A 27,256-nucleotide genomic window follows, 5' to 3' on the forward strand; every position below is an offset into this window, starting at 1 on the left:
AAGCAGACCTGAGCTTATAACTTCAAATTATATATATATATTTAATGTCTACATTCTCTGGGGATAGGGTCGACCTCTCTCTCTCAGTCACTATGTCCCCTGCCGTGGAGAACACCCTCTCGCTGGGAACTGAAGTGCCAGGCACAGCCAGGTAGCCTCTAGCCATCGTGGCATTGTGAGGGTATTTACACTCATTGCTTTTCCACCATGTTAGTGGATCACCATCCACTGGAACGCCGCTTGCTGCCTTGTAGGATGCCTCCTCTTTGATGGTGTTGGCAAACGTCTTGCCCGTGTCCTTGCTCACAAAGGTCTCCCGGCAAAGAGGCGGCAGTGTAGCCTAGTGGTTAGAGCATTGGACTAGTAACCGAAAGGTTGCAAGTTCAAATCCCCGAGCTGACAAGGTACAAAATCTGTCGTTCTGCCCTTGAACAGGCAGTTAACCCACTGTTCCTAGGCTGTCATTGAAAATAAGAATCTGTTCTTAACTGACTTGCCTGGTTAAATAAACCCTGCAGAAAGAAATGACTTGATCTAACTAAACAATTTATGTTCATAGAACTATAATTGTGGCAATAACATTTAATAAAAAGCCATTATTATTACAATTTAAAAAATGGATGATTCTAATAGCAATAGCATAGACTAAGATATATATTTTTTTTATCTTTATTTAACTAGGCAAGTCAGTTAAGAACAAATTCTTATTTTCAATGACAGCCTAGGAACACTGCCTGTTAACTGCCTGTTCAGGGGCAGAATGACAGATTTGTACCTTGTCAGCTCGGGGATTTGAACTTGCAACCTTTCGGTTACTAGTCCAACACTCTAACCACTAGGCTACCCTGCCGCCCCAGATTAAACTGCAGTATATTATTTAAGTAATTCACTCTTCATTTTTGTTTTACCTCTTCAGTTGCCACAATCTCAGTGGTGAGATCACTATGTCCTCCGGTATAGGGCAGGGTCTAGGTGAGACAGGGACTTGAACCTTGGATCCAGTGCAGTAGATCTACGAATGTAGTCCTGTACGTTAGGGAGTTATCTGGGGTTCAGGTCCTCTCTAATGGCAGCCTTGACATTATAGTGATGGTGCGGTCTTCCTCACTTTGAAAACAAGGATTCTACAATCCATGGCCCCGAGGTAGGATCACGGACACAGACGGCGCAGTTTCAGTCCTCAATAGGCTTGTGACCGTTTTGAGGGGTTTGAGCACCTGGAGGACCTCCTCTGCCACTTTGGCGTCATCATCAGACAAGGTGACAATGTCTTTATATTTTTTCAGGGTCTTGTCGATCAGTGCAGAGTATACAGCTGCCTGCTGCTCAAGATGGAACTCCACTTATGACATGTTGGAGAGCTATGCTGTTGTGACATTGTGTATGAGCTTGTGGGTCGGTAGCTCTAACATTTCTTGCTTGGTCTTAAGCACATGAGTGGCTGTTGTGCTTCGGTGGAAAAAGGAAACCACCTTCCTGATCCTCCCAAGGAGGCTGTCCATCTGGTTCACTGAGGTTCCCTTTTGGGATGCTAAATTGATCACATGTGCAAAGCAAGCTATCTGTGGCCCCAGTCCAGCCTCTATCACTGCATTTACTTGGTTCTTGGCATTATCTGTGGTGATTGGGATATTGATATTGGGCCTCTAGCTTCCACTCTGCTTCTGCTCTCCTAGCAGTACCTCCACCAGATTTGTGCCTGTGTGACTCCGAGGGGGGAGTGTCTGTAGCACCGGACTTCGCATCTCCCACTCCTCTGTGGTGTAGTGAGTAGTCACAGTTATGTAGAGGATGCCTGGGATAGTTCGGCTACAATTTATGATCTTTTCCTGTTCATAAAGTTCTGGCACGATCTCCATACTGAAGTGGGTACGCGAGGGGATTTCGTAGCATGGCTCAAGCACTTTCAACCATATTTTGAAACCCTTTAGTTTTCCACAAGAGTATGGCCTCATGTCTGCAGCGATAAACATCCCAATAGATTTGGTGATGGCTTCAGCCCGGTCTGATTCTGCAGCAAAGGGCTTAAATGCCGCGGTGAGAAGTTGTTGTCTCTTGGCTGAGTTTGCTCCAGTCACTGACACACCAGGGTGATGATGCTTTAAAAAAATGTGGCCACGCTCGATGTATATCCATGATCACACGGCTTTCTCGTGGCACAATGACTACACACCGTAATGGTGCTGTCCACCACCCTTCTTCCATCATCATATTTGACAGGGAAGCCAAAATGCTCCCATGCATGAGACTTAAATGAAGCAGGGGGCTTTTTCCAGTTCTTCAGCTCCTCCGCCGGCCATGGCCATCACTGCTTTTTTCTTCTTAGCTTTTTTTCAACGCGAGCATCCAGGATTGATTAATTGGGATTCAACTGCTTTAAAAATAATAATAAAATCAACCTTCAGAGTAAAACACAGCATCGGTCTTGTCTTTACCTTTTCACTGCAACTCCGAGTCGAGATTTAGGGAATTATCCCTTTAAAAAGTATCAGCGGAAGTAAAACTATTTCACACTATGATGGTTAAACTATGCAACTGATCTGCGGTTCACATGCGTGCCGAACCGTGTGGGGGTGATCCGCACGGATCAACTACGGTCCGTTACACCACTACCCATTACCCACAATCCTTTCCTGGCAGCCAGTACATGGAAAACCACTTAGGCAACGGTGGATAAATATACAGCAGGTGAAAATGGAACTGGGAGGTTGAGAACAGCAGGAAGCTGAGGACTATGTTGCATTCTGGTTACGGCAGGAGGCAGGAGCCAGGAGCCAGGAGCCAGGAGGACATGAGTTGCATCTCAATACACCAAAGATGGCCTCCATATCTGCACTGGCATTAAAGAACTGGACAGGTGAAAGCAACTTACTATAGCAGGCATCCTCCACATTGCCTTCACGTTCCTGTGTTTTCAGAACGTCGCAGAGGGTGAGGAGAAGTCACTTTAGAAAAAGGTTATGTCCACATACACACCACTTGTTTGCTGCTCCCACAAGTGACGTTTAACTAAAAGCTACCGAAACAGCGTCTCCTCTGACATGGTTGTCGTCAGGTAACCAAACCCACATGACACACAGGATGAAGCCATGTGTAGACACGCCTACAGCTTAGTGGACACACCACGCCAGGTCTGCCATCGAGACACGTTTCTCACATGGACAGGACTGGAAACAGAACGATCTTAAGCGTTCATCCCCAAATGCACCATCATGGATGGATTCAAACAAAAAAGGGTAGACTCAAATCATTTAATGGCTAAAAAAACAGAACCTACCGGGTCCTTTTAGAAGGCTAACAAATAACCAAGCTGACAGACAGCCGATAAAGCCCATCGAACAACCGGGGCCACCTCTAATTGGACGGCAAACTGGAATATTCATCTCTCCGTTTTAAAGAATGTGCAAGAGAAGCACTTAGGAGTCTATTGACTTTTAAAAACACAAGCTGTACGTCTTGCCAACACAGCCAGTGTTGGTGGTGTTAGACAAGGGGCCAACACTCTGATGGGTTTCTATAGAGCACCAACGATAGATGCCAAATTCTGCTATACCAATGGCTAGTTGTCTGTCCATTTAGTAATCTCATACAGCTACACACATTGGGGTAAATCCCGGGGCTGGCGTCATGGCTTGTCGCCATCCAAACCAGGGGCCAGGGGCAGAAAGGATCATGTTTCCGGGGGACAGACCAGCGGCGACACAGCAGCTGTGGCCACCACGGCCCACGGGGGAAGTGTTATGGTGGGACACTGGATCCTCTCTTTCAAATGAGTGATATTCAAACTTGTTCAGCAAAAACTAAATAACACTTTTAGAAACTTGGGTCCAATATTATTTCACAAAGCAAGTTGACTGAGAGAACAATTACAATTCACAACTTGTGTCCAATTGGAATCTGAGAATACGCAGGTACACCTCAAATTTCTTTCCACACCGGGCCCCATTTCCAACTACAATTCCACCGAGTCCCCCTGACCAGAGAATCAGCATGGAGCCATTCGAATGTCTGAACTTTAATGCCTATAAAACAAGTCACAGTCCTCGTATCAGACGGTCATGGGGACGGTTGTGACAGCGGCTGTAAATATTGAAGCCTGGCACGTACTGCTGTGATTTAAAAAAATCGGCAGGTGCGGAGGCGCTATGTTTACGAGGCATTAGATGCCAGCACCTGATGAATCCCCAGACAAGCCAGTTGCCGCATATCAACGGAATAATCATTTATAGAACAGGAAACGAGGAAGGCGGATGAGAGGATAAAAAGAGGTCGGATAAGGGAGAATACAATTGGAGAGTGAATGGCCGGTCACTGCTTGACGCTCTCACCAGAGCTCCTTATTGCGTGTATGAATACATACAATGTCTGAACCATTACATCCATATCATGAGACTGCCATGGTTGAATTGTGCCTATCTATGCCACTGCAATGGCCACTTAACTTTGAATCAATGCAGTGAAAGGTTATGCTCAGCCTCAGTGTTACATTTCTGCTGGGTCATCACTATACAATCTCTTCACTCTGCGTCGACGAGCACCCGTGCAGTTCTTCTGTGCACTTCTCATGAAGAGGAAGACACTCCAGCACGCCGCTGATCTTTGACGCCCCAACAAACAATGTGATGGAGCTCACTGCAACATTGTGAACATTTTGTGAACCTCCGAGCCTCTCGGTTGCCCAATGCATCACACCACTCGGAGCATCGGCGTACGCAGTCACACACACACACACACACACGTGAAGAAGTTGGAGCACAGGATTAGCCGTAGTGTTAGGTATCGGTGTGTCTGGGCTATAGCTGGGATGAGTTTAGAGTGAGGACGAGAAGTCTATTTGAGATCCTGGGATTGTAAAAAAGGTGGCGTTGCGTGTCTAGAGACGTAATTCTGACACCACTCGCGACATTGCTGAGAGATAAACAAAAACATCTCAATGAAACACGGTGACATTCAGAAAAAGACGGCGTGAAGGTAGAACATCCTAGCCCTCTCCGTTTGGCCTCCTGAGGGTGGCGGGGAATTTCATTACACAAGATGCCTTCGTCCCAGGTGATGCGCGTTTGACTACGTACGCTAGTAGGTCTTGACAAAACGCACAGCTTTTGCAGTTTCCTACCAAATTTCAAAATGGAACCCTTACTCTAAACGTTTTGGTCCGGTTTCCCGAGACACAGATTATGCATAAATAATACATTGTAAATGGAATTTCCAGGACTAGACTTGATCTGTGAAACCGGCCCCTTAGCCCTGAGGTCCCCCCTGGGTGTATGTCTAGTTTTTTTTGTCCTAGCACTACACAGCTGTTTCAGATAACCAACTCATTAAACTTTGACTATTTGAATCAGCTGCGTAATGCTAGGGCATCGAAATTCCATCAATAATAATGTTTTTTGTTGTTGTTGTCCTGGACTAGGCTTAATCTGTGCCTGCTGAGCGCAAACTTGAACGTTGTGAAAACTCTGTGCAATTTTCAGTGTGCGTTTACTTACGAACACGGAGGCTGTACCCGCTTTAAGTCAAGTACGCTACCGTGGATGATCATAATGTAGGCTTACCAGAGTGGCCTACCGTCAAAAACAATGGAGAAAATGCATCCCATAACATGTAAAAAGCTGTTCATTCAGCCTACAGTAGCAAACAATGTGTGGTGTTCAATGAAAAAAAAAAACACATGCAGGGCTTGAAATTAACCTGTTTATCCTCTTATCCTTCAGACAAGGAGGTGACCGAAAATGTTCTCATTTGATGCAAGAAACCACTTTACAAAATAAAACGCATTATTATTCCCATACCATTATTACAGAGTATCAGACAAATGCCACCCTTTGCCTATTGATCCTGGGCTGCGTTGCGGCCGGGCCGCGACCAGGAGATCCATGAGGCGGTGCACAATTGGCCCAGCGTCATTCGGGTTAAAGGAGGATTTGGCTGGTCTAGACTTCCTTACCCCATCGTGCTCTAGCGACTCCTGTGGCGGGCTGGTCACATGCACGCTGACATGGTCGCCAGTTGTGTCAAAGGAAACACTGAACATTGGGGTGGCTGGCTTCCGGGTTAACCGAGCAGTTTGTCAAAAAGCAGTGCGGCTTGGCAGGGTTGTGTTTCAGAGGACTTACAGCTCTCTACCTTGGCCTCTCCCGAGTCCTACGGGAGTTGCAGCGATGGGACAATTGGATATCACAAAATTGGGAAGAAATTGTCTTGCCTAGTTTGTTTTGTTTCTGTATGTTGCATTGAAAGTGGCTAATATTGCGTTGATTCTATCACAATTCCCACAGTCAAGGGAAACTTTGATAGTGTTAACTAAAAATGGGGAAAAATCTAGAAAGTTGAATCTCGTGCTTCTCTGTGCGGGATGATATTTCTTCTGCTTCTTCAGTCCCGGGGGAGCTGCGCAGCTTAGAGGGAACATTGCTTAGAAGGCATTTCACACTTACAAAAGTGGATGTGAAACAATCCATTAGAGATGGTAATTAGGCATTGTGAGCATGAAACCATTGTGAATCATCCTGGATTAAGAAGACCCTCAGAGCAGGTGGTTTATTTCAGTCGGGTAACCATCAGACTCTTACAGATCTAGATAAAGTAGGAATCTGAGGGGTGGGTAATACACAAAATGATGATCTGATAAGTAATGATGACTGTTCCATGATGTAAAATGATTAATGGTATTACAACAGTGGATTAGTCATGAGTCTAGGATGGCACATTATCAGCTGATTGGCACTGCACAGTTTTCAGTTAAAGTGGGACTTACTTCAGTTTAAAATTTTGAGTGACCTTTTGTAGCCTTAAGAAAATAGATGCTCTGAATCAAGATGGGGGATTAAGTTTTGGTTTATGATTTACTGAAGTTTATGGCACAATGTTATATTTCTATAAAAGATTCACAGCACCAGTCCTAGGGACACTAATAAAATCCGTAAACCTCCTATCAAGGGACCTGCTGTGCACAACGAGCCACTATCAAAATGTTGACAACTAAAATTAATGTCCATAATAACTTCCAATTGTGCATCGGGGCAAGCAATGGGACTGTAGTTCCTTCCCAAAGTTCAGACATAAAATGCCAGACTCCATCTCGCATAAATATTAGTAGAATTAATTTTTTTCTCTGGTTATTTTGTTGGCTTGTTCTTGAGGGAAAACTCATAACATTCAGAAGTCTATTGATATAGCAGCACTATGCGCAACTCCCATACCCCCGTGCCCTTAGAGGACAGAGTAAAATCTCATTTCGACTAAAACGTCTGGGGTAGGCCTACGAATCATATCCAACTGACACTTCTGGTACCACCGAGTATGTTATGAGCGTAACGTCACTCTTTTTATACCACAGATGTTTAGAATGATATAAAAGGCAATTCTATCTGAGCCTGATGTAGAAGCTATGTACAGATAAATTATGCATTTCCTTAAACTCCATGTGGGAAAATACTTTTTCCATACTTGAATTTATTCAGTTCTCGGCTTTGCTATTTATTGAATCCTCCCCCAAGAGTCAAAATAAACTGAGCTAATGGCAGAATCTGTGGGTAATACCGAACAGAAAGCCAGGAGAGGAGGAACTCCAAATCTCAAAAAGAAGTAGTATTCCCTTCTTCCTCTCCATTTTCAAGCCCTAAAAACATATGTTGAGATTTCCTAGAGCTGTTATACACTGCTCCAAAAAATAAAGGGAACACTAAAATAACATCCTAGATCTGAATGAATGAAATATTCTTAATTAATTACATTTTCTTTACATAGTTGAACGTGCTGACAACAAAAATCACACAAATTATCAATGGAAATCAAATTTATCAACACAGGTCTGGATTTGGAGTCACACTCAAAATTAAAGTGGAAAACCACACTACAGGCTGATCCAACTTTGATGTAATGTCCTTAAAACAAGTCAAAATGAGGCTCAGTAATGTGTGTGGCCTCCACATGCCTGTATTACCTCCCTACAACGCCTGGGCATGCTCCTGATGAGGTGGCGGATGGTCTCCTGAGGGAACTCCTCCCAGACCTGGACTAAAGCATCCGCCAACTCCTGGACAGTCTGTGGATGGAGCGAGACATGATGTCCCAGATGTGCTCAATTGGATTCAGGTCTGGGGAACGGGCGGGCCAATCCATAGCATCAATGCCTTCCTCTTTCAGGAACTGCTGACACACTCCAGCCACATGAGGTCTAGCATTGTCTTGCATTAGGAGGAACCCAGGGCCAACCGCACCAGCATATGGTCTCACAAGGGGTCTGAGGATCTCATCTCGGTACCTAATGGCAGTCAGGCTACCTCTGGCGAGCACATGGAGGGCTGTGCGGCCCCCCAAAGAAATGTCACCCCACACCATGACTGACCCACCGCCAAACCGGTCATGCTGAAGGATGTTGCAGGCAGCAGAACGTTCTTCAGGGCGCCTCCAGGCTCTGTCACGTGCTCAGTGTGAACCTGCTTTCATCTGTGAAGAGAACAGGGCGCCAGTGGCGAATTTGCCGATCTTGGTGTTCTCTGGCAAATGCCAAACGTCCTGCACGGTGTTGGGCTGTAAGCACAACCCCCACCTGTGGACATCGGGCCCTCACGGAGTCTTTCTGACCGTTTGAGCAGACACATTTGTGGCCTGCTGGAGGTCATTTTGCCGGGCTCTGGTAGTGCTCCTCCTTGCACAAAGGCGGAGGTAGCGGTCCTGCTGCTGGGTTGTTGCCCTCCTACAGCCTCCTCCACGTCTCCTGATGTACTGGCCTGTCTCCTGGTAGTGCCTCCATGCTCTGGACACTACGCTGACAGACACAGCAAACCTTCTTGCCACAGCTCGCATTGATGTGCCATCCTGGATGAGCTGCACTACCTGAGCCACTTGTGTGGGTTGTAGACTACATCTCATGCTACCACTAGAGTGAAAGCACCGCCAGCATTCAAAAGTGACCAAAACATCAGCCAGGAAGCATAGGAACTGAGAAGTGGTCTGTGGTCCCCACCTGCAGAACCACTCCTTTATTGGGGGTGTCTTGCTAATTGCCTAAAATTTCCACCTGTTGTCTAATCCATTTGCACAACAGCATGTGAAATTTAATGTCAATCAGTGTTGCTTCCTAAGTGGACAGTTTGATTTCACAGAAGTGTGATTGACTTGGAGTTACATTGCGTTGTTTAAGTTTTCCCTCTATTTTTTTGAGCAGTGTATTTTATTGGGTCACAGTGGTTTATCCGTAGATTGTAATTTAGGTGTTGGTGGAGACCTCTGGAAAGTTGTGTATATAATCACTGAAAAAATACTGAACAAAATGTATTTTTAAACAATTCCAACGATTTTACGGAGTTACAGCTCATGTAAGGAAATCAGTCAACTGAAAAACTCATTAGGCATAATCTATGGATTTCACATGACTGGGCAGGGGCGCAGCAATGGGTGGGCCTGTGGCGGCATAGGCCCAACCAACTTGGGAGCAAGGCCCACCCACTGATGAGCAAGGCCCAGCCCAGCTCCTCAGCTGTCCGGATGGCTGGTCTCAGACAATCCTACAGGTAAAGAAGCCAAATGTGGAGTTCCTGGGCTGGCGTGGTTACACTGTGCTTGTGAGGCCAGTTTGACATACTACCGAATTCTCTAAAACGTCGTGGGATATGGTAGAGAAATTAACATTAAATTATCTGGCAACATCTTGGTGGACATTCCTGCAGTCAACATACCAATTGCACGCTCCCTCAAAACTTGAGACATCTGTGGCATTGCGTGACAAAATTGTACATTTCAGAGTGGCAATTTATTGTCCCCAGCACACGGTATACCTGTGTAATGACCATGCTGTTTAAATCAACGTCTTGATATGCCACACCTGTCAGGTGGATAGATTATCTTGGCGAAGGAGAAATGCTCCCTAACAGGGATGTAAACAAAGAGCGTCCTCTCACCAATCTCCACTTTAGAGAGTCCTCGTCAGCGTATGCTGATAACCTGGGAGAGAGAGGTGACTATTAAAGCGTTCTCTGTGGCCATTTGTGGTTCTCCCTCTCCTCCTCCTCCCCGATGACTTGGCACTTTTCCAAACCGTCGGAGCTAGTCCTATAATAATGATGACCTCAACAAAACTTAAGTGGCCACACAATTTATTTGAGTAAGAGAGAGCGATCGCAGATGCTTTAGACAGCCCCTCTGAAATGCATTTAAGCGAGCGGAATGCAGTTTTTAAAATAGCTGACTTTAATAGAAATCAAGACAGGCCCTCTTGTCACAGCTAATATGACAGTGGGATATAATGGACTTGGCTGAAGCCCAGAGGTAAAAAATAAATAAAAAAATCAGAGCAGAAAATGACACTAAGCGCCATCCGCGAGCATCACTCAGTGACAGTAAATATAAGGGAAGTACATTGGAAACAGACTTAGGGTATGTCCCAAATACCACCTATTGGCCCTGGTCAAAAGTACTGCACCAACAGCAACTAGGGCGCCATTTGGGACGCACCCTTATACGTCAAGGAAGATCTCGGGGGGGAAAAGTCTCCAACTTCTCCTTCTCCAAATACAGATTTTTCAAATTGAAGATCTAATCATATTAGAAGCTATGGTTATATCTCAAAGGAGCTGGTTGGTGTATTTTAGTGGAAAGGCCTGATTAAATAGTGGATGCAAAAGAGACATGCTATATGCTGTTTGACGTTCGTCACTGTCCGTGACCGAGGTAATAACATTACAGCTACGCTCAGTGAAATGTTCATATAAAACAGGGAGGCAGAATGTTTGCCATTGAAAAATACCAGGCGCAAATAGTGGTTTCGATCTCTGTGTTCCTTGATACACACGCGGCCACATGCACATACACACACATTCAAACATACAGCGTTTCAAAAGAGGAGTGTGTGTGTTTTCAGGTTGGTTAGTGTACATAGAAGGTTCCTGTTTGTGTGTGTGTGTGTGTGTGTGTGTGTCAGTTCAGGTTAGTTGGTGAACATGGCCAGACTGTTTGAATTCGTACAGCATGCATGAGTGTCTGTGTGTACGCAGACACATGAGTGACTCGGACAGCCGGTGTTAGATAAGCTGACTATGTTTTCATCTACAAGGGGTCATGACCCCACAGTGCCCACTCAGACACACACGCTAGCAAGATGTAAGCAAGTCCTAAGGAGGCGGGGGGGAAGGGCTATTTAAAGACGCACGCCAAAAATGCAGCCGATAGCCTTTTTTTTGGTTTGGTAATATTTTTAATCACGCATAAAGAATTACTTAAACTGTCTGTGAAAAATGTTTGGACAATACTGGAGTTTGCCTAAGAGCAATATCCTGAGGTAAATTACAGGTAATTGAAGCCCTAGATATTCAAAGTTTCAAAGTCCCAGTTAATTTTCATTGGGGTCGAGAATAAACCATATCCTCACCAAATTGCCAGGCTCTCTACGACAGAGAATGAGAGTTGAAGACCAGAAATGGAAAAGCAAAGGAATGTCTGTCAAGTCCAGAGTTAACCTCAGTCAAGACATGGAGTCTGAGACTCCCCTTTAAATTGACCGAATGCCGACGGGACACTTCAACGCCACGGAAAAAAAGGATACAATCCACAATTACACTCTCCCACAATTAACAGAATTGGGGCCAAGTTATTTTTATGGTGTATTTTTTGTGGGAAATATGTGGGGAGCTACGGCCGGTGGCGCAGGAAAAGAGACGGCTGGGAAACAAAATAAGAGCTTGAGAAGGCTGGTATGCCATTGGTGGATACGGTCCATTTTATGGGTTGCTTGGGGTTTTAGCTGCGGGTATTTAGGTGCGTTACTTCAAAGCAGTGTTGTCTGGAGCAAAAGCATGATTTGCATTCAACTTTGAACTGAAATCCAATAAACCCAAAACAATGAACAAAACACAATTTTCAAAGCTCTAATTGTGGTTTTAGATATGGGTATTTTGGCCCGGCACTTCTAAGTGGTATTGTCCGAGCAAAAGCATGATTCCCATTTGAAATGAAATCAGATAAACCCAAAACAATAAACAAAGCAAAACATAAAAGCTCCACTGCTGTACAGAACAACTGCTGAGAAGGAAATGGATGAAAATGTGGGTTGTAATCTGGGATTATAACAGTTTCTTATTAACTGATCCAAGGTCAGTAAAACCCACTGTTGTCCACACATTGAACACATTCTCTAAGAGTAACATCTTATCTAGGACCAGTGACCGTAACAGGACAAAGCAGTCGCGCAATTTTAAAATTAAAATGTGCCCATCAACTAAAGCCTGTCATTCAAATGGCTGCCAGTGGATGTTCTTCATATTAATCAGATACAGTGCATTCGGAAAGTATTCAGACCCCTTGACTTTTTCCATATTTTGTTACATTACAGCCTTGTTTTAAAAATGGATTATATATTTTTTTAATAAAGCAAAAATAGTTTTTTTTTTACAGAAATATCACATTTACATAAGTATTCAGAGCCTTTAAATCAGTACTTTGTTGAAGCACCTTTGGCAGCGATTACAGCCATGACTCTTCTTGGGTATGACACTACAAGCTTGGCACCCCTGTATTTGGGGAGTTCATCCCATTGTTCTCTGTAGATCCTCTCTAGGTCTGTCAGGTTGGATGGGAGCATCGCTGCACAGCTATTTCTGGTCTCTCCAGAGATGTTCGATCAGGTTCAAGTCCGGGCTCTGGCTGAGCCACTCAAGGACATTCAGAGACTTGTCCCGAAGCCATTCCTGCGTTGTCTTGGCTGTGTGCTTAGGGTCGTTGTCCTGTTGGAAGGTAAACCTTCGCCCCAGTCCGAGGTCCTGAGCGATCTAGAGCAGATTCATCTTTCCCTCGATCCTGACTAGTCTCCCAGCCCCTGAAAAACAATCCCCACAATATGATGCTGCCACCACCATGATTCACCATAGGGATGGTGCCAGGTTTCCTCCAGACATGACACTTGGCATTCTGGCTAAAAAGAGTTCAATCTTGGTTTCATCAGACCAGAGAATCTTGTTTCTCATGGTCTGATAGACCTTTATGTGCCTTTTGGCAAACTCCAAGAGGGCTCTCATGTGCCTTTTACTGAGGAGTGGCTTCCGTCTGGCCGGTCTACCATGAAGACCTGATTGGTGGAGTGCTGCTGAGATGGTTGTCCTTCTGGAAGGTTCTCCCATTTCCACAGAGGAACTCTGCAGCTCTGTCAGTGGCCATTGGGTTCTTGGTCACCTCCCTGACCAAGGCCACTCTTCCCCAATTGCTCAGTTTGCCCGGGCAGCCAGCTCTAGGAAGAGTCTTGGTGGTTCCAAACTTTTTCCATTTAAGAATGGAGGCACCTGTGTTCTTGGGGACCTTCAATGCTGCAGACATTTTTTGGTACCCTTCCCCATCTGTGCCTCGACACAATCCTGTCCCAGAGCTCTACTGACAATTCCTTCGTCCTCATGGCTTGGTTTTTGCTTTGACATGCAATGTGGGACCTTATATAGACAGGTGTGCGCCTTTCCAAATCATGTCCAATTGATTGAATTTAAGAGTACTTTTGGGTGTCAGGGAAAATGTATGGAGTAAAAAGTACATACTTTTTCTTTAGGAATGTAGTGAAGTAAAAGTTGTCAAAAATATAAATAGTAAAGTACAGATACCCCAGTATTTTTACTGCATAGTACATTGATGAGAATTCAGTCAAAGTACTGGCCAGATAGGCAACTCCAGAATACCTTTTCCCAGAATTCTCATACTATTTAGAAGGCTTTTAGTACTGAGGTACAGTACTAAAGTAGTATTCAGTAAACAGTATGTAGTATGACAATCCAGTCACAGACCCAGCCAAATAGGCAGCTAGTGTAGGACACTTGAGAACACCTTCATCTCATTTTAGTAAAGCAGCATGGGCTAAGGGCTGCTATGGTATAGTAAATCTGTCAATGTGCCCTTGAGCAAGACACTCCACCCTAATTGCTCCTGTAAGTCACTCTGGATAAGAGCGTCTGCTAAATGACTAAAATGAAAATATCGAACTGCTTAGACCCCATATCACATTTGATCCCCAACAGGCCCTCCACTTGACTTAACAGTTTTAAATCAAAATAATATCTCCCTGTTACCTGGCATCTGTTTCTTCAACCTCTCCACCCATTAGCGAACCCCCCTCTGTGTGAACAAATTATCCTGGGATGGGGGGGGACACACACACAATACGCTGACCCCCTCGTGCCCACTACCCATACTGGGTCCGAGGCAACAACAGAGCCCTGTGTTGTCCAGCAGGGTTGCGTCAGATCATCGAGCAGTAGCCACTGCCATGAGAGCGCTAATGTAAGCTAATGCAACTACGCAACACAAGGCCCTGCTCTGTGCATTGTGGCTTGGGGGGGGAAAGCAATAGGATGTGACAACCTGCGATGTTGCTTCTGTCCAGTGTGGGTCACTGTGCTACTGTTATTGTTATAGGGCAGCAGTAGAAACCTGTGGAGGAGCAGGATGAGGATTAGAAGAGTGAAGAGGGAGACAGAGTGAGGCAGGAAAGGGGGAGAGGGGGGCAAAGCGACGGAGTAAAAAAAGACAGAACGAGAGACGGAAATAGAGACAGAAGGAGGGAGAAACAGAGAAAGGGAATTAGCGTTAGCGACGGTATTAGCGCCAGCTACGATTAGCATGGTAGCGTTATGTAAGCTGTACGGCAGGAAGCTCCTCTAGCAGTGAACAATACCTCAAGAGTTGCTGCAGCTGTCTCCTCTACACCACTGGGACACGGCCATAGCGATTAACTGTCAGCGCTAATGGGAAGCAATTGCAGTGTAGAGATGGACCGCTATCCAAAACAAGATAGAACCGGTTCATCAGAAAAGTAGGTATTTATCACATGAGTAAATTTGTCTGAATTCAAAATGCAGTTCTCTACCATTGTGTGGAGATGTGGATGGTGATAAACAAGTCAAGGTAGCCTGGAGTGAAAGGACTGCCTATAGGTCTGGCTCAATGTGGCACTCTTTCTGTTGTTCTGTCTGTCATTCTGTTTACCTGTCTATCTGTGGTCCTGTCAGTTTCTCAGTCAGTCTCTCTATCTCTATAGATCTACAAAGTCTGCAGTCTGGCAGGACTGTGTGTGTGTGTCTGTGTCTGTCTGTGTGTGTGTGTGTGTGTGTGTGTGTGTGCGTGCATGTCTGTGTGGCCACGGTGGAGGAGCCTCGTCAGCGGCGGTATTTCAGCACACATCTTTATTCTACTGAAGGACTGTCTGTCCACAGGCCATCACGTCCATATTGCATAACCTGATGAATAGACCTGGCAAACGTGGCACCATGTGACATCACTATGGAGTCTCGTGGAATCGTCTACTGTAATGCTGTAGACATGGCAAAACAGTTGATTTCAGATACAATAGTCAACGCCACACTTTTCATTTTCAAGCCATCTTGTAATGCGACAGGGCCTTCGATCCCGCTGTGCGACACAGTGCATGGGCTGACTAACTGTTAAAGCGGTTTCGTTATCTGCCCTGCCAGACAGTCCCTTTATGGAGACTTTCTCTGTAAAACAGCAGGCATTACTGACAGGCCACGGTTGGTAAGTCAAATCAGTGAAAAGTCACTGCTAAGCATCTGAGAAGGGTCCTAAAACAGGCCACTGCTAAGAAGGGTACTAGGTTCTAAAGTTCTAGGAGGGCATAGGGCGCAGAGCTTTTCGACTCCATGCTTGGAGGGCCGAGCCCCAAACACTGCCGGTGTTCCTTCTCCACGCTTCTAATCGTGACATGAATCAATCCATTGTGGTGAGCAACTAGGTAGGAAAGAAAACCGCAGTACTTCAGCTCTGCAACTAAAAAGCCTTGGCGAGGGCCTCTATACTGTCTTTCAATCTCTGTGAATCCGACCTGACATCCATTTAATAGGCTTGACCTTTCCTGTTCGCGGCTAGGCGGGTCGGAGGAGACAGACGTTGCGGGGGAGTTGGGAGCGAGAGCACCGTCTGTTAATTGGTTGTTTAGCCTTGGAAAGTAGACCTTTCGTGACGTGCGAAGAGCTGAAAAGCCCCACAGGGGACTTGCAGAGTCTTTGGACAGCAGGCGAGAAAGCCTCACTATTCTACAAACACTCCTATGCTAACACTAACTGCTAATGAGTTTGAAGGCAGAGGAAATGTGGTAGTAAGAGTGAAGCAGCTAGCCTCGTGCTGAAGGAAATGCCCTTTCGGTGTAGAGGATCATTATTCAGGCAGGCTCAATGCTAATGCTACATCGCTAATGATAATAGCTAACTGCTAATTGTTTTGAAGGTGAAGGTGGCCATCTGCAAGAAAGTGGAATGAGGGGTGAAGCAGCTAGCGCAAAGAGAATTGCCCTTCCAGTACAGAGAATGCTAATGGTACATCGCTAATGCTAAAGGTTTTTGAAGGTGAATGCGGCTATCTGCAGGAACGAACCAGGAGGGGTGATGTCATGCTAAGGTAATTGTCCTTCAACTGCAAAAGGGGGACAGCGTCCCCTGCATCCTTGCAAAGGAAAAATTTTGCGGAGTGTCTAGGGAATTACCCCACTCAATGAATACATGTTAGATATAACATTGATATTGACCTAGCCTTACCACCATCTACCAAAAAAGTAGATGACAACAGACCATTATTTAATTATTCGATTAGCTGTAGCTAACAATGGTATTAACTCCCCATAGATCTACTGAATGATAAGGGGGTATTTATACAAGGGCGAGTGGCCCTTAGACAGGGTCTTTTGCCCTCCAGGGAGCTCCGGAGGGGATCTGGAGCAGGGAGAGAACTCTATTTGCGTTTACATTCTAGTCCGTTAGTAAATGGTCTTATCCAGAAGTAATTAGGAAACTTCCTCCCACTTCAACATTTCACAGTGAGGTCGTAGGGCACATGGCTCAAAAAAGGTCACCGGTGCAAACAAAGTTTATAGACTCAGAGGTCAAAGTATCTTGGAAAGGTGACAAAGTCAAAAGGTTTGAAATGTAAAGAATGTCAAAGACAAACTCTTGGTGTGTGGAGTTGGATTGGAGAGCCCTTGTTTTGGTAGCAGTCTCAATCTTTTTATTCCGTGTACCAGAATAATACTTTTAAGTACCCTCCTGGTGATTTGGGCTCTTGTTACAGACAAACGTACGTCTATTTTCATCGCCGTCATCAAATAGCAACAGGCCTAAAGAGTTTAGCTGTGACACAAACCTGACACACTACTCTCCCAGCTAACAGGTAAGCAATAGCAGACATTACATAGTCCTGAAAATGTGTGTGTTATTGTGTGTGCTGTTGCACTTGTGGGTGTTTTTGCTAACCTCCGTGTGCGTGTGTGTGAGCATGCATGTGTTTGTACGCGTGTGGTTCGGTATGCACGCATAAGTGTATCTGTGCATTCGTGTTTGCAGAGTTTCACATTCTTACACGGCATTGTAACTCAAGAGGCTTGTTTTTCACTGCTCGCTGCAAAGCAATCTTTGGAAGATAGTTTGTCCTTGCGTACGACAGGGCCTTTTAACAAATGACCCTAAACTGGATGGTATGAGGAAGATGAAAAAAAGAAACATGAGTTGCCAAACCAGACACATTTATCTTCAACATTTTTCTAATGATACATCTGCAAATACTTCAACTGAGCCCTCTTGGCTATTTGTCAATCAAGCCCTCTTCTTCCTGAACTAAACTGACATCCTTTGCCTCTAAATAAAACTGAACCACATTCTATCCATTAACGCCCTATCGATTGATCACTGTGCATACACAACCCTGCAGGGGTAAACATGTCTCATTTGCCATTGGGCATGCAACAAAGTGTCCCTGTGTGTGTGAGGTCAGGGGGAACAAGGGTCAAGCGAGCTACACGCCCTCTCTCGCTCTTTGCATGTGTGTGTGGACTCAAGTGGTGGTGGTGGGGGGGGGTCAAGGTGGCATTCCACAACACCTCAGAGACTAGCCTAATGGACAGATCATTGTAGAGGGGGAAAAATAAAAAGGATCTGGTGTTGATGCACTCTGTGGAAGTTAAAAGGGTAGAATGAAGTAGGAGAGGGAGAGAGGAGAGGGAGAGAAAAGCAGGGGAGGGTTTGGGGAATTGGTTGGTTTCGGTTCGCTTTCAATATGGGTTCAAATTGGAGAGTTATTTTTTTTATATATTTTTTTTTACCTTTATTTAACTAGGCAAGTCAGTTAAGAACAAATTCTTATTTACAATGACGGCCTAGGAACAGTGGGTTAACTGCCTGTTCAAGGGCAGAACGACAGATTTTGTACCTTGTCAGCTCGGGGATTTGAACTTGCAACCTTTCGGTTACTAGTCCAATGCTCTAACCACTAGGCTACACTGCCGCCCCGTTATGGAAGTCTTCCTGGTACGACACAAAATTAAATCCATTCCACTACCTCCATCTTCCCCCCCATTGTCCCTCTCTTTCATTATTTTAGCCATGTTGCATTTGCAATATGACGACACATCAGGGTTCAAGACAGCCAAGTGGCACAGGACCAGTGAGGCTGTGTAAACATGATGAGCATTGACAAGATTGCAGAGGCAAAAGCACTAAAGGCCATACATCATTTTGACAGGCAGCCAAGATGTTAGAAGTGAAAATGCAAGCAACGTATTGTCTTTGTGGCCTGTATTGTAGGTTATTTGAAGAGCCTGGTTTGGGTTTGACGTTTCCATGTTCCAAATGAAAGCGGAATACTGTTTTTTTGAGGTTAGGGAAGAAAAACCTCAGTTTTCATTGAAACCATTTTTGTCCTGTCCACTGTTGGGTTTGGCTATGGTGTAGTGCTGCGATGTAGTGGTACTGTTCTGTTCCAACAGACAAATAGTAGCCAATCTAATGATATCACAAAAAAAATGAAAACAAAAAAAAAGTACAGGTTCTCAATCAAAAACAATAAATTACCCAAATCAAATACTATAACGCAAAACTAAACAAAGCAAATAAACTTACAAAAAAAAGTAAAATAAATACTTGTTTATCACTCCTTAATTAATTATTCATACTTTTGGAGTGCAAATAATTACTGCTGGACTATTCCATTCACATTTGCCCCTCATTGTTGATTTGATGACAACTTATGAATTGTTATCAATATCATACATCCAGTCCACTAATACGCAAGTGGTTGACTGCCTATGGTTTGTGAGGCATGTCCATTCAAACAAAGCCTACTCTGACTGACATTACACCTGCAAACACAGCAAAACCCATGACCTTTCATTCACAGACAGCAAGTGGAAGAGTGCCCCCAAAACAAATCTTACCGTCATAAAAATCAAAAAGCAGGGAGACTTATTTGGGTTAGACGGACATCGGCGATCACAATTCCACACTCCACCTCAGGCTTTAAATCCAGAGTCTAGTCTGTCCGTTTCTGGGAAGCGCACAGATGCAACAGAGAGAAGAGAAAACAGAGTTAAAGAGAGTTAAAAAGAGAGAGAGATCCCTGTTTAGGTGAAGCAGTGATGAGAGAGCCCTATTTTGAGACACAGACATGCTGCAACTACAGGACTGGAAAGTTACCCCTAGAGTAGGGGGGGGGGGGGTCAGAGTGTGTGGGAATGTGTATGGGGGGGTGGATAAAGTGACAGGACCTGATTCTGAATATACATACATACATACCACACACGTACAGCCACCACACACACACCTCCCCATCCCAGGCATGAGCTACACCAGCAGTGCAGTAGCAGACAGGCATTCCTCTGGCTAGATCAGCAGCACAGTAAAAAAAGAAATGGATAGGAGGAGAAGGGGGACGGAATGGGTAGACTGCAATGAACGAGGCGTCAACGGTAACGCACAACCATCTCTCCCCGGCGTCGCCATTTCAACGTCTACGTCCGTGCCATTCACTTGTTGAGGGCCATGTAAAAGTGGAGTTTCTGTACGAAAACGAAGTTGAGCAACAAGCCACATTTGATATAGCCCGTGCAGTCTCCGAATGGTTGATGGAACATGCCGTACACAAGCTTTCGCTCTCTGCTGTTGACAGTTTGATCATCTGTCAGAAAAGTTGGCCAGGCTCAGTGTGATGAATCCGCACGGGCATAAACATTAAGCTCACACACAGACACACCCTCCCTTCCACCCTATCCCGACCAGCTAGTCGCAGGGAAGTGATGTAACCAGAGCTATATTCACCTTGCATTTAGAGGCTGGTCATACCATGCTGTAACACAGCTACTGGTCAACTTCCACCTCTCTAAACGCAGCCGTAAACCAGACAGACACAAATAGATGCAAGGGACATACAACACAACATAACATAAGCTTCATCCGCCTGGTCCCTGAGATGTTCATTAAGTTCCTTTAATGAGCCCCTTTGGATGAGTCAAAACATTTTTTTTTTACGCACTGGTGGTCACTGATGCGGTAACCAATACTGATCAATTATTCGACATATTTAAGAAAAAGGAGTTCGCCATCGTGGACGAGCCTCAATTCATTACCGCAACTTTGGTGAACTTCACCGGCTCACACTCAAGTGCTCTCTCATGGGCTTCGTGTCAATATAATAACACATGGCTTCATTTCCTACCTTCCAATCAAAACAGATGGATGACAAGACTGGATAGGTTTTTCAATTAATTGCTTTCATCAAGATAAGTCATTTCAAAATCGGTGGCCATGAAGGAAATGAGGAAGCTTTCAAGGAAATAGCCGAATAGAGAGAGGAGAGAGATGTTTCACTTGTTGCCATTTTGAGGCAGAGGCTTCCATTGCATACATGCCTATAGAAACTGTGGACAACCACTCCCTTTTCTTGTGGATCTTGGGTGACTCCTATAATTGCCAACCACAAGAGCTACTTTGGCCATTTGGGGTGCAGCTTTTTCGGTTGTGAGGTCTGCGGTTTACTGAAAGGCACATTGACGTACAGCACAGTGCCTATTCCGTGGTTCCCACTGTGAACGTTGCTAAGATAAAATGAGTCATGTTGTTAGAGAGATGAGGACAATGCTTTCCCTATCTGTGATGTGAGAGAAAAAACATGTTGTGCTCCATCCACTGCTATAAGTTTCTCTTGCATTAAAAATATTGTATAGATAACTTCCGAACATTACTTATGTATTATTGAGCTATAAATATGACGACTCGCATGTCAAGGTACCGTACAAAACATGGACTAACTTCATTTCACAAAAAGTATATTTGCATAATTATAAAGTTAAGGTCATGCAACCTGAAGTATTTTGGTCATCCACATGCTTTGAGACACAGAACTCACTGTTAATCGAATAGGTGTTTAAATGATTCTGATGCTAACTAACTAACGTGATGCTAACTAATACCAGTTGCGCAACAACGCAAGATTTCTGGGAACATTTGTCAAGCAAACCAAGCAGACGGGGTTTGTGGTTTGAAAATTCTTAAGTACTCAAACTTAAGAATTTAAACTAATTAAACTAATTTTCTCAAAATCTAAAAAAAGGCACAACCTAGATTGGAGCCAAAGTCTTCAAGTAGTTGAACGTGTTATTACTCCAACTTTGTGAAAGTGACAACCTGACTCTTATTTTAGTCCAAAACAACTTTATATCAAAAGGAGTGCATTTGATTTGATGGCATGAACAAGCGCAGTTCAGCGCGCGAGACGACCGTTAGACCTTATGACGTGTTTCTGTACATGAGCTTAGCTAGCCAATGTCACGAGAAGCAGTTTCTGCCTGTCTTCATACTGTGCCGTCTTTGCCAATACTTTCAACTAGTTGGCTTGTTGTTAGTATCCATTAGCATCAAGCTAACTCCTTGCAATAGAGCTAGCAACAAGTCAACCGCAAACTGTGCCAACAACAACAACCTGGTGCTAACTGATGCTAACAACAAACTAAGTCCTAGCAATAGAGCTAGCAACAGTTGAACCGCTAGCGCAATGCTAACAAGAAGGCCCAGAGAAACTCTCATCCAACTGCATGTCCAGCAACTATGCAGTGTGACGAAATGGTAAATGGAGCATCGATTCAGCCAGCTGCCCGTCCCGGATCAGCACAGTCTGAGTCCCTCGGTCACCCTGCCAATGATGAAGTGGTAACGCTCAAATCCCCTCTAAAAAGGTACCGACGGCCACCATGGAAACAAGCAGCGCTGATGACATAACATAACATGTCTCCTGCCACTGAGGTAGTCCCCTGCTAAGCCGGAGACCTTGAGGACCATAGCGATTGGGGCGTCAGCTGTCATGATTAAGCGGCAACTGGTAGCGCTAAAAACCGCCGATCGAACACGTGCCGGGGATAGCTGCGGTATCTCACGAGCTGAGACTTGACATGTGGGGGGGGGGGGATATTCAGACCAATCATGGACCTAAAAAAGGTGCGGTCTGTCATTCTGTCTGTTATTCTGAGGGCCAGAAGGAGAGCAATTTCTAGTCTGTTCCATTTCAGATCTAGTCACGAAGAGAGATAAATGGGATGTTTTCATCCACCCTGGTACTGACTAGTCTTACAGCATTTAAACACAAATTGGGCCTTTTCGCTGATTGCTGTTCAGGTAGAGACTTCAGTAATACAGACATTGATAAATTAATAAAGTATTAACCAAATATGGTGCACAAACAGCTCTGGAATTATCTCATTAAAATACCAGAGACGAAAAGCTGGCACACACACACACACACACACCAATCAGGACTAGACTGGGCACGTCAACATCGTCTCACTGATTTCAACACTCAATCCATTATCAACACCAATATGGGTCCAGCCATTCCCAGCTAAGTAAGTGACAAGTTATAAAAAGCAGAGGAGCAGGGTAAACACAAATTACAGTGACATGATGTCTGTGGACCAAATTACACTATTCCCTATAGAGAGTGTACTTCCTATAGGGCTCTGGTCAAAGTAATGCATTCTCCCTGGAATAGAGTGCCATCTGGGGCACATCCAACCTCGGTTTAGGGATGGACCAAAAATATTTTTTTAAACTGGGCCCTAGGCCTATATTTCACCCCACTAGCAAACATCCCAGAAAATAACCTTAAGCCAGTGACATGTTTATTTTTGGGTGGTTTGCTTCATACAAATATAATTGCTCTATGGTTGGCTTAATATAACGAGGAACACTGTCCTGGTAGGCTGCTTATATAAAACCTGTTATAATAGCCTGTTAATGAGTTGCCGTGGTTAACAGAACATAAACTAGGCCTAAGTTAAATCATATATAGAGCTACAGTATACAGTAGTAGGCTGTGTGACCTTTGCCATGTAAAGGTTAGATACAGCACTATAAGATTCATGGCCCCAAATAGAATTCATCATAGGCTATGGCTAAAGTTGACATACCCTTCACATATAAAATAAACTGCATCTCACTGTTGAGCCTGAACCTTCAAAGTTTTGGGACTTGAAGTGTTGGGAGATGGATGTCATAAGTGGGAACATTATTCTCCTATGATAGAGGAGTGAACATTATGAACATTATGACACGAGTCATCCATCAATCCTGCTCAACCTCTCCCAGACTCCCTCACACCTCTGCCCTGGAACCCACCGACGGGCCCATTTCCTGCCGCCTCGAACGGCAGCCAATCGGGCACCCGCGCTCACTACTTCCCTCGCATTCTGCCCGGTAACAGGATCCAAACTGTTGGCGGGGGCGCTCTGGCATTTTGGCTTAGGACGTGTCAACCCCGGGATTTACACATACTTGACTGGTGCAGGGTTTAGAGACGGGAGGCTTTCTTTAGCGCTACACCTCTTTCATTAAACCCGGGAGAGACAGAAGCAAGGAAGGGAAAGAGGGAAAGCCAGAGAGAGGGAGGGTGGCGTGACATTTAGGATGGGTGTGGCACGGGTGGTGTGTGTAGCACTTACTCCCTCTACATACCCAAATGCCAGTTCCGCCATACCGGCACCTATTGCAGAGGCGTTGGCGCAAACTACTCTCGCAGCTGGTACACCGTCCAGTAGCGTGTGTCATCAAAGAAATAGAATACACAGAGAGAAGGAGAGAAAGGAAGAGAGAGCGAGAGAGAGAAAAAGAGCGAAATGGATGTCGGATTATCATTAATACTTTCCTCCTCCGTAATCTTTATGGCTCACTTTCACCGCCTACCCCGTGCCCACAGAAAGGTCGCAGAGGAACAAGCCTTGGGCCGGGGCCAGAGGAGCACCACCACTGTGCCTTTTCAGAGAGAGCTTGACCTTTGACCCCCCATGAATCACTGCACTTTTCATCTGCATGCAACAAACGGGACATAAACAAACGAGACCCGGAAAGGGAGTAGCTGGTTTGACACTTAGATAACGGTCTAAAAGAAACTTCGGCTTCGTACATTCAAAAACCTCAGAAAGAACTCCGGCAATTGAAACACTGCAAGCTTAAGCTTTCAGTACTTTGTGTTGATATCGAGAATATTCTACAGCGGCCTAAAGCGTTAGAGGATTTTCTTGACTCAGCAATAGCTGTTTCTAGAGGGGGGGTCAAATGAAACCAACTGTAATCTCACTGTAGCACTTCAGAAAAGTACAATAGTCCTGCTACATGTAGAGAGAAAAAGCTATTGTGTGCCCTGTTTCACACAGAGACAATCTGGTTGGTCTTCCGGTGACATCGACCCCTCTTGAAGCGGTGAAAATAGCGCCCGGCTCCCAAATGACACCATAACCCCTACATAGTGTACTACTTTCAAGGCACACCGGTTTGTGTGTGTCAAGAACTGCAACGCTGCTGGGTTTCACACTCACAACAGTTTCCTGTTTGTATCAAGAATGGTCCACTACCCAAAGGACATCCAGCCAACTTGACAGAACTGTGGGAAGCATTGGAGTCAACATGGGCCAGCATCCTTGTGGAATGCTTTCAACACCTTGTAGAGTCCACGCCCCAACCAATTGAGGCTGTTCAAATTGAGGTCAAAAAGCGGTGCAACGCAATATTAGGAAGGAGTTCCTAATGTTCTGTACACTCTGTGTGTGTATACTTTGTATAGCTACTGTTTACAGGCCTCCTAGGCCGTATACAGCATTCCTCACGGAGTTCACAGAATTTTCAAATCGGACCTTGTAGCCTTGGCAGATAATATTGTAATTTTTGGTGACTAATATTCACATGGAAAAGTCCACAGACCCACTCCAAAAGGATTTCAGAGCTATCATCAACTCAGTGGGCTTTGTCCAACATGTCTCTGGATGGAATCATTTCCAGACATACCCTGGATCTAGTTTTGTCCCGTGGAAAAAAATATTCTGGATGTAAATGTTTATCCTCATAATCCTGGCCTATCAGACCACCATTCTATTACGTTTGCAATCGTAAACAAATAATCTGCTCAGACCCCAACCAAGGATCATCAATTCTCGGACAACCCAAAGATTCCAAGATGCCCTTCCAGACTCCCTCCACCTACCCAAGGACGTCAGAGTACAAAACTCATTTAACAAACTAATTGAGGATCTTAATTTAACCTTGTGTAATACCCTAGAATGCAGTTGCACCCTTAAAAACAAAGACATTTGGTCCCTGGTATACAGAAAATACCCGAGCCCTGAAGCGAACGTCCAGGAAATTGGAAGGGCAATGGCGCCACACCAAACTGGAAGTCTTCCTACTAACTTGGAAAGACAGTACCGTGCAGTATCGAAGAGCCCTCAGTGCTGCTCCATCATCCTATTTATCCAAACTAATTGAGGAGAATGAGAATACTGTTGCAAAGCTAACTGAAAAGCAGAATTCAACAAGAGGATTGCTTTTACTTCAGCAGTGATAAATTCATTAACTTCAACGGAAATCATCATGATCATTAGAATGCAGATTACAGACTCCACTTTGAATCTGCGTATTTCTCCAAAGTTCAGTTGTCCTGAGTCTGCACAGAACTGCCAGGATCTAGAATCAATCAAGACACTTAAGTTTTTTTTAAATCCTGTATTGTTTGACACAATCATGAAAAAAAGTCATGGCCTCTAAACCATCAAGCTGCATACTGGACCCTAATCCAACTAAACTACTGAAAAAGCTACTTTCTGTGCTTGGCCCTCCTATGTTGAACATAATAAACGGCTCTCTATCCACCGGATGTGTACCACATCACTAAAAGTGGCAGTAATAAAGCCTCTCTTGAAAAAGCCGAACCTCGACCCAGAAAATGTATAATAACACTTTGTTTTTTGAATTTTTAATATGAATTAAATAAAAAAATTAAATAAAAATAGGCCTATATTGAATCTCCCATTCCCCTCAAAAAATGTTTTAAAAGCAGAAACTCACTGCCTTCCTGAAGACAAATAATGGATACAAAAAAGTCAGTCTGTTTTTAGACCCCATCATAGCACGGAGACTGCACTTGTGAAGGTGGTAAATTACCTTTTAATGGTGTCAGACCAAGGCTCTGCATCTGTCCTCGTGCTCCTAGATCTTTGTGCTGCTCTGAGAGATGGGTAGGAGCAAGCCCATGTAATGCTTTGTAGGTTAGCATTGATCACCAATTGTTTTTGGAGAGATTAGAAGCCCTAATTGGTCTACACAGACAAGTTCTTGCCTGGTTTAGATCTTATCTGTCAGAAAGATATTTGAGTAGAACTCTACATTGGCTTCCTGTTAATTAATTAAGGCTAGGGCTGATTTCAAGGTTTTATTGCTAACCTACAAAGCATTACATGGGCTTGCTCCTACCCATCGCTCAGATTTGGTCCTGTCGTACATACCTACACGTATGCCACGGTCAAAAGACACAGGCCTCCTTATGGTCCCTAGAATTTATAAGCAAACAGCTTGAGGCAGGGCAGGCTTTCTCCGATAGAACTACATTTTTACGGAATGATCTGCCTATCCATGTGAGACACTCTGTCTCGTCCTTTAAATCTTTACTGAAAACTCATCTCTTCAGTAGGTCCGATGAGTAAGTGTAATCTGGCCCAGGGGTGAGAAGGTGAACGGCGACGAACTGCCCTTGCGGTCTCTGTCTGGCCGGCTCCCCTCACCCCACTGGGATTCTCTGCCTCTGACCCCATTACAGGGGCTGAGTCACTGGCTTTCTAGTGAGCTTCTATGCCGTCCCTAGGAGGGGTACGTCACTTGAGTGGGTTGAGTAACAGACATGATCTTCCGGTCCAGGTTTGCGCCCCTATCAGGCTTGTGCGGTGGAGGAGATCTTTGTGGGCTATACTCAGCCTTGTCTCCGTGTAATAAGTCGGTGGTCTGTTGTTATCCTTCTAGTGGTGTGGGGGCTGTGCCCTGGCAAAGTGGGTAGGGTTACATCCTGCCTGGTTCGCCCTGTCCGGGGGTATCTTCGGACGCGGCCAGCGTGTCCCCCGACCCACCCGTCTCAGACTCCAGTACCTATGCTGCAATAGTCTGTGTCGGGGGGCTAGGTCAGTCTGTTATATCTG

The 27,256-nt window shown here is 44.8% G+C and overlaps 1 protein-coding gene across 19 annotated transcripts in view; it reads right to left on the reverse strand.

Annotated features, from left to right (window-relative positions):
* The window catches only part of LOC109894160 (sorbin and SH3 domain-containing protein 2-like), an 86,480-nt gene that overhangs the window by 52,029 nt on the left and 7,195 nt on the right, over positions 1-27,256 (reverse strand). For 4 of the 19 annotated variants that reach the window (XM_031828447.1, XM_031828455.1, XM_031828452.1 and 1 more), the window contains exon 2: positions 19,190-19,299. The exons of 12 other annotated variants lie outside the window; for them this stretch is intronic. Coding sequence is in view for 1 of the 7 variants with exons in the window: in XM_020487416.2 (XP_020343005.2) it covers positions 19,190-19,195 (6 nt within the window). In the remaining 6 variants the exon portion in view is untranslated. Of the gene's footprint in view, positions 1-14,650; positions 15,774-19,189; positions 19,300-27,256 lie in introns of those variants that run through there. 3 more of the 19 variants (XM_031828448.1, XM_031828456.1, XM_031828453.1) reach the window with 3 other exon arrangements.

This window comes from Oncorhynchus kisutch, linkage group LG7, assembly GCF_002021735.2.
Source record: "Oncorhynchus kisutch isolate 150728-3 linkage group LG7, Okis_V2, whole genome shotgun sequence".
Taxonomy (NCBI): Eukaryota; Metazoa; Chordata; class Actinopteri; order Salmoniformes; family Salmonidae; genus Oncorhynchus; species Oncorhynchus kisutch.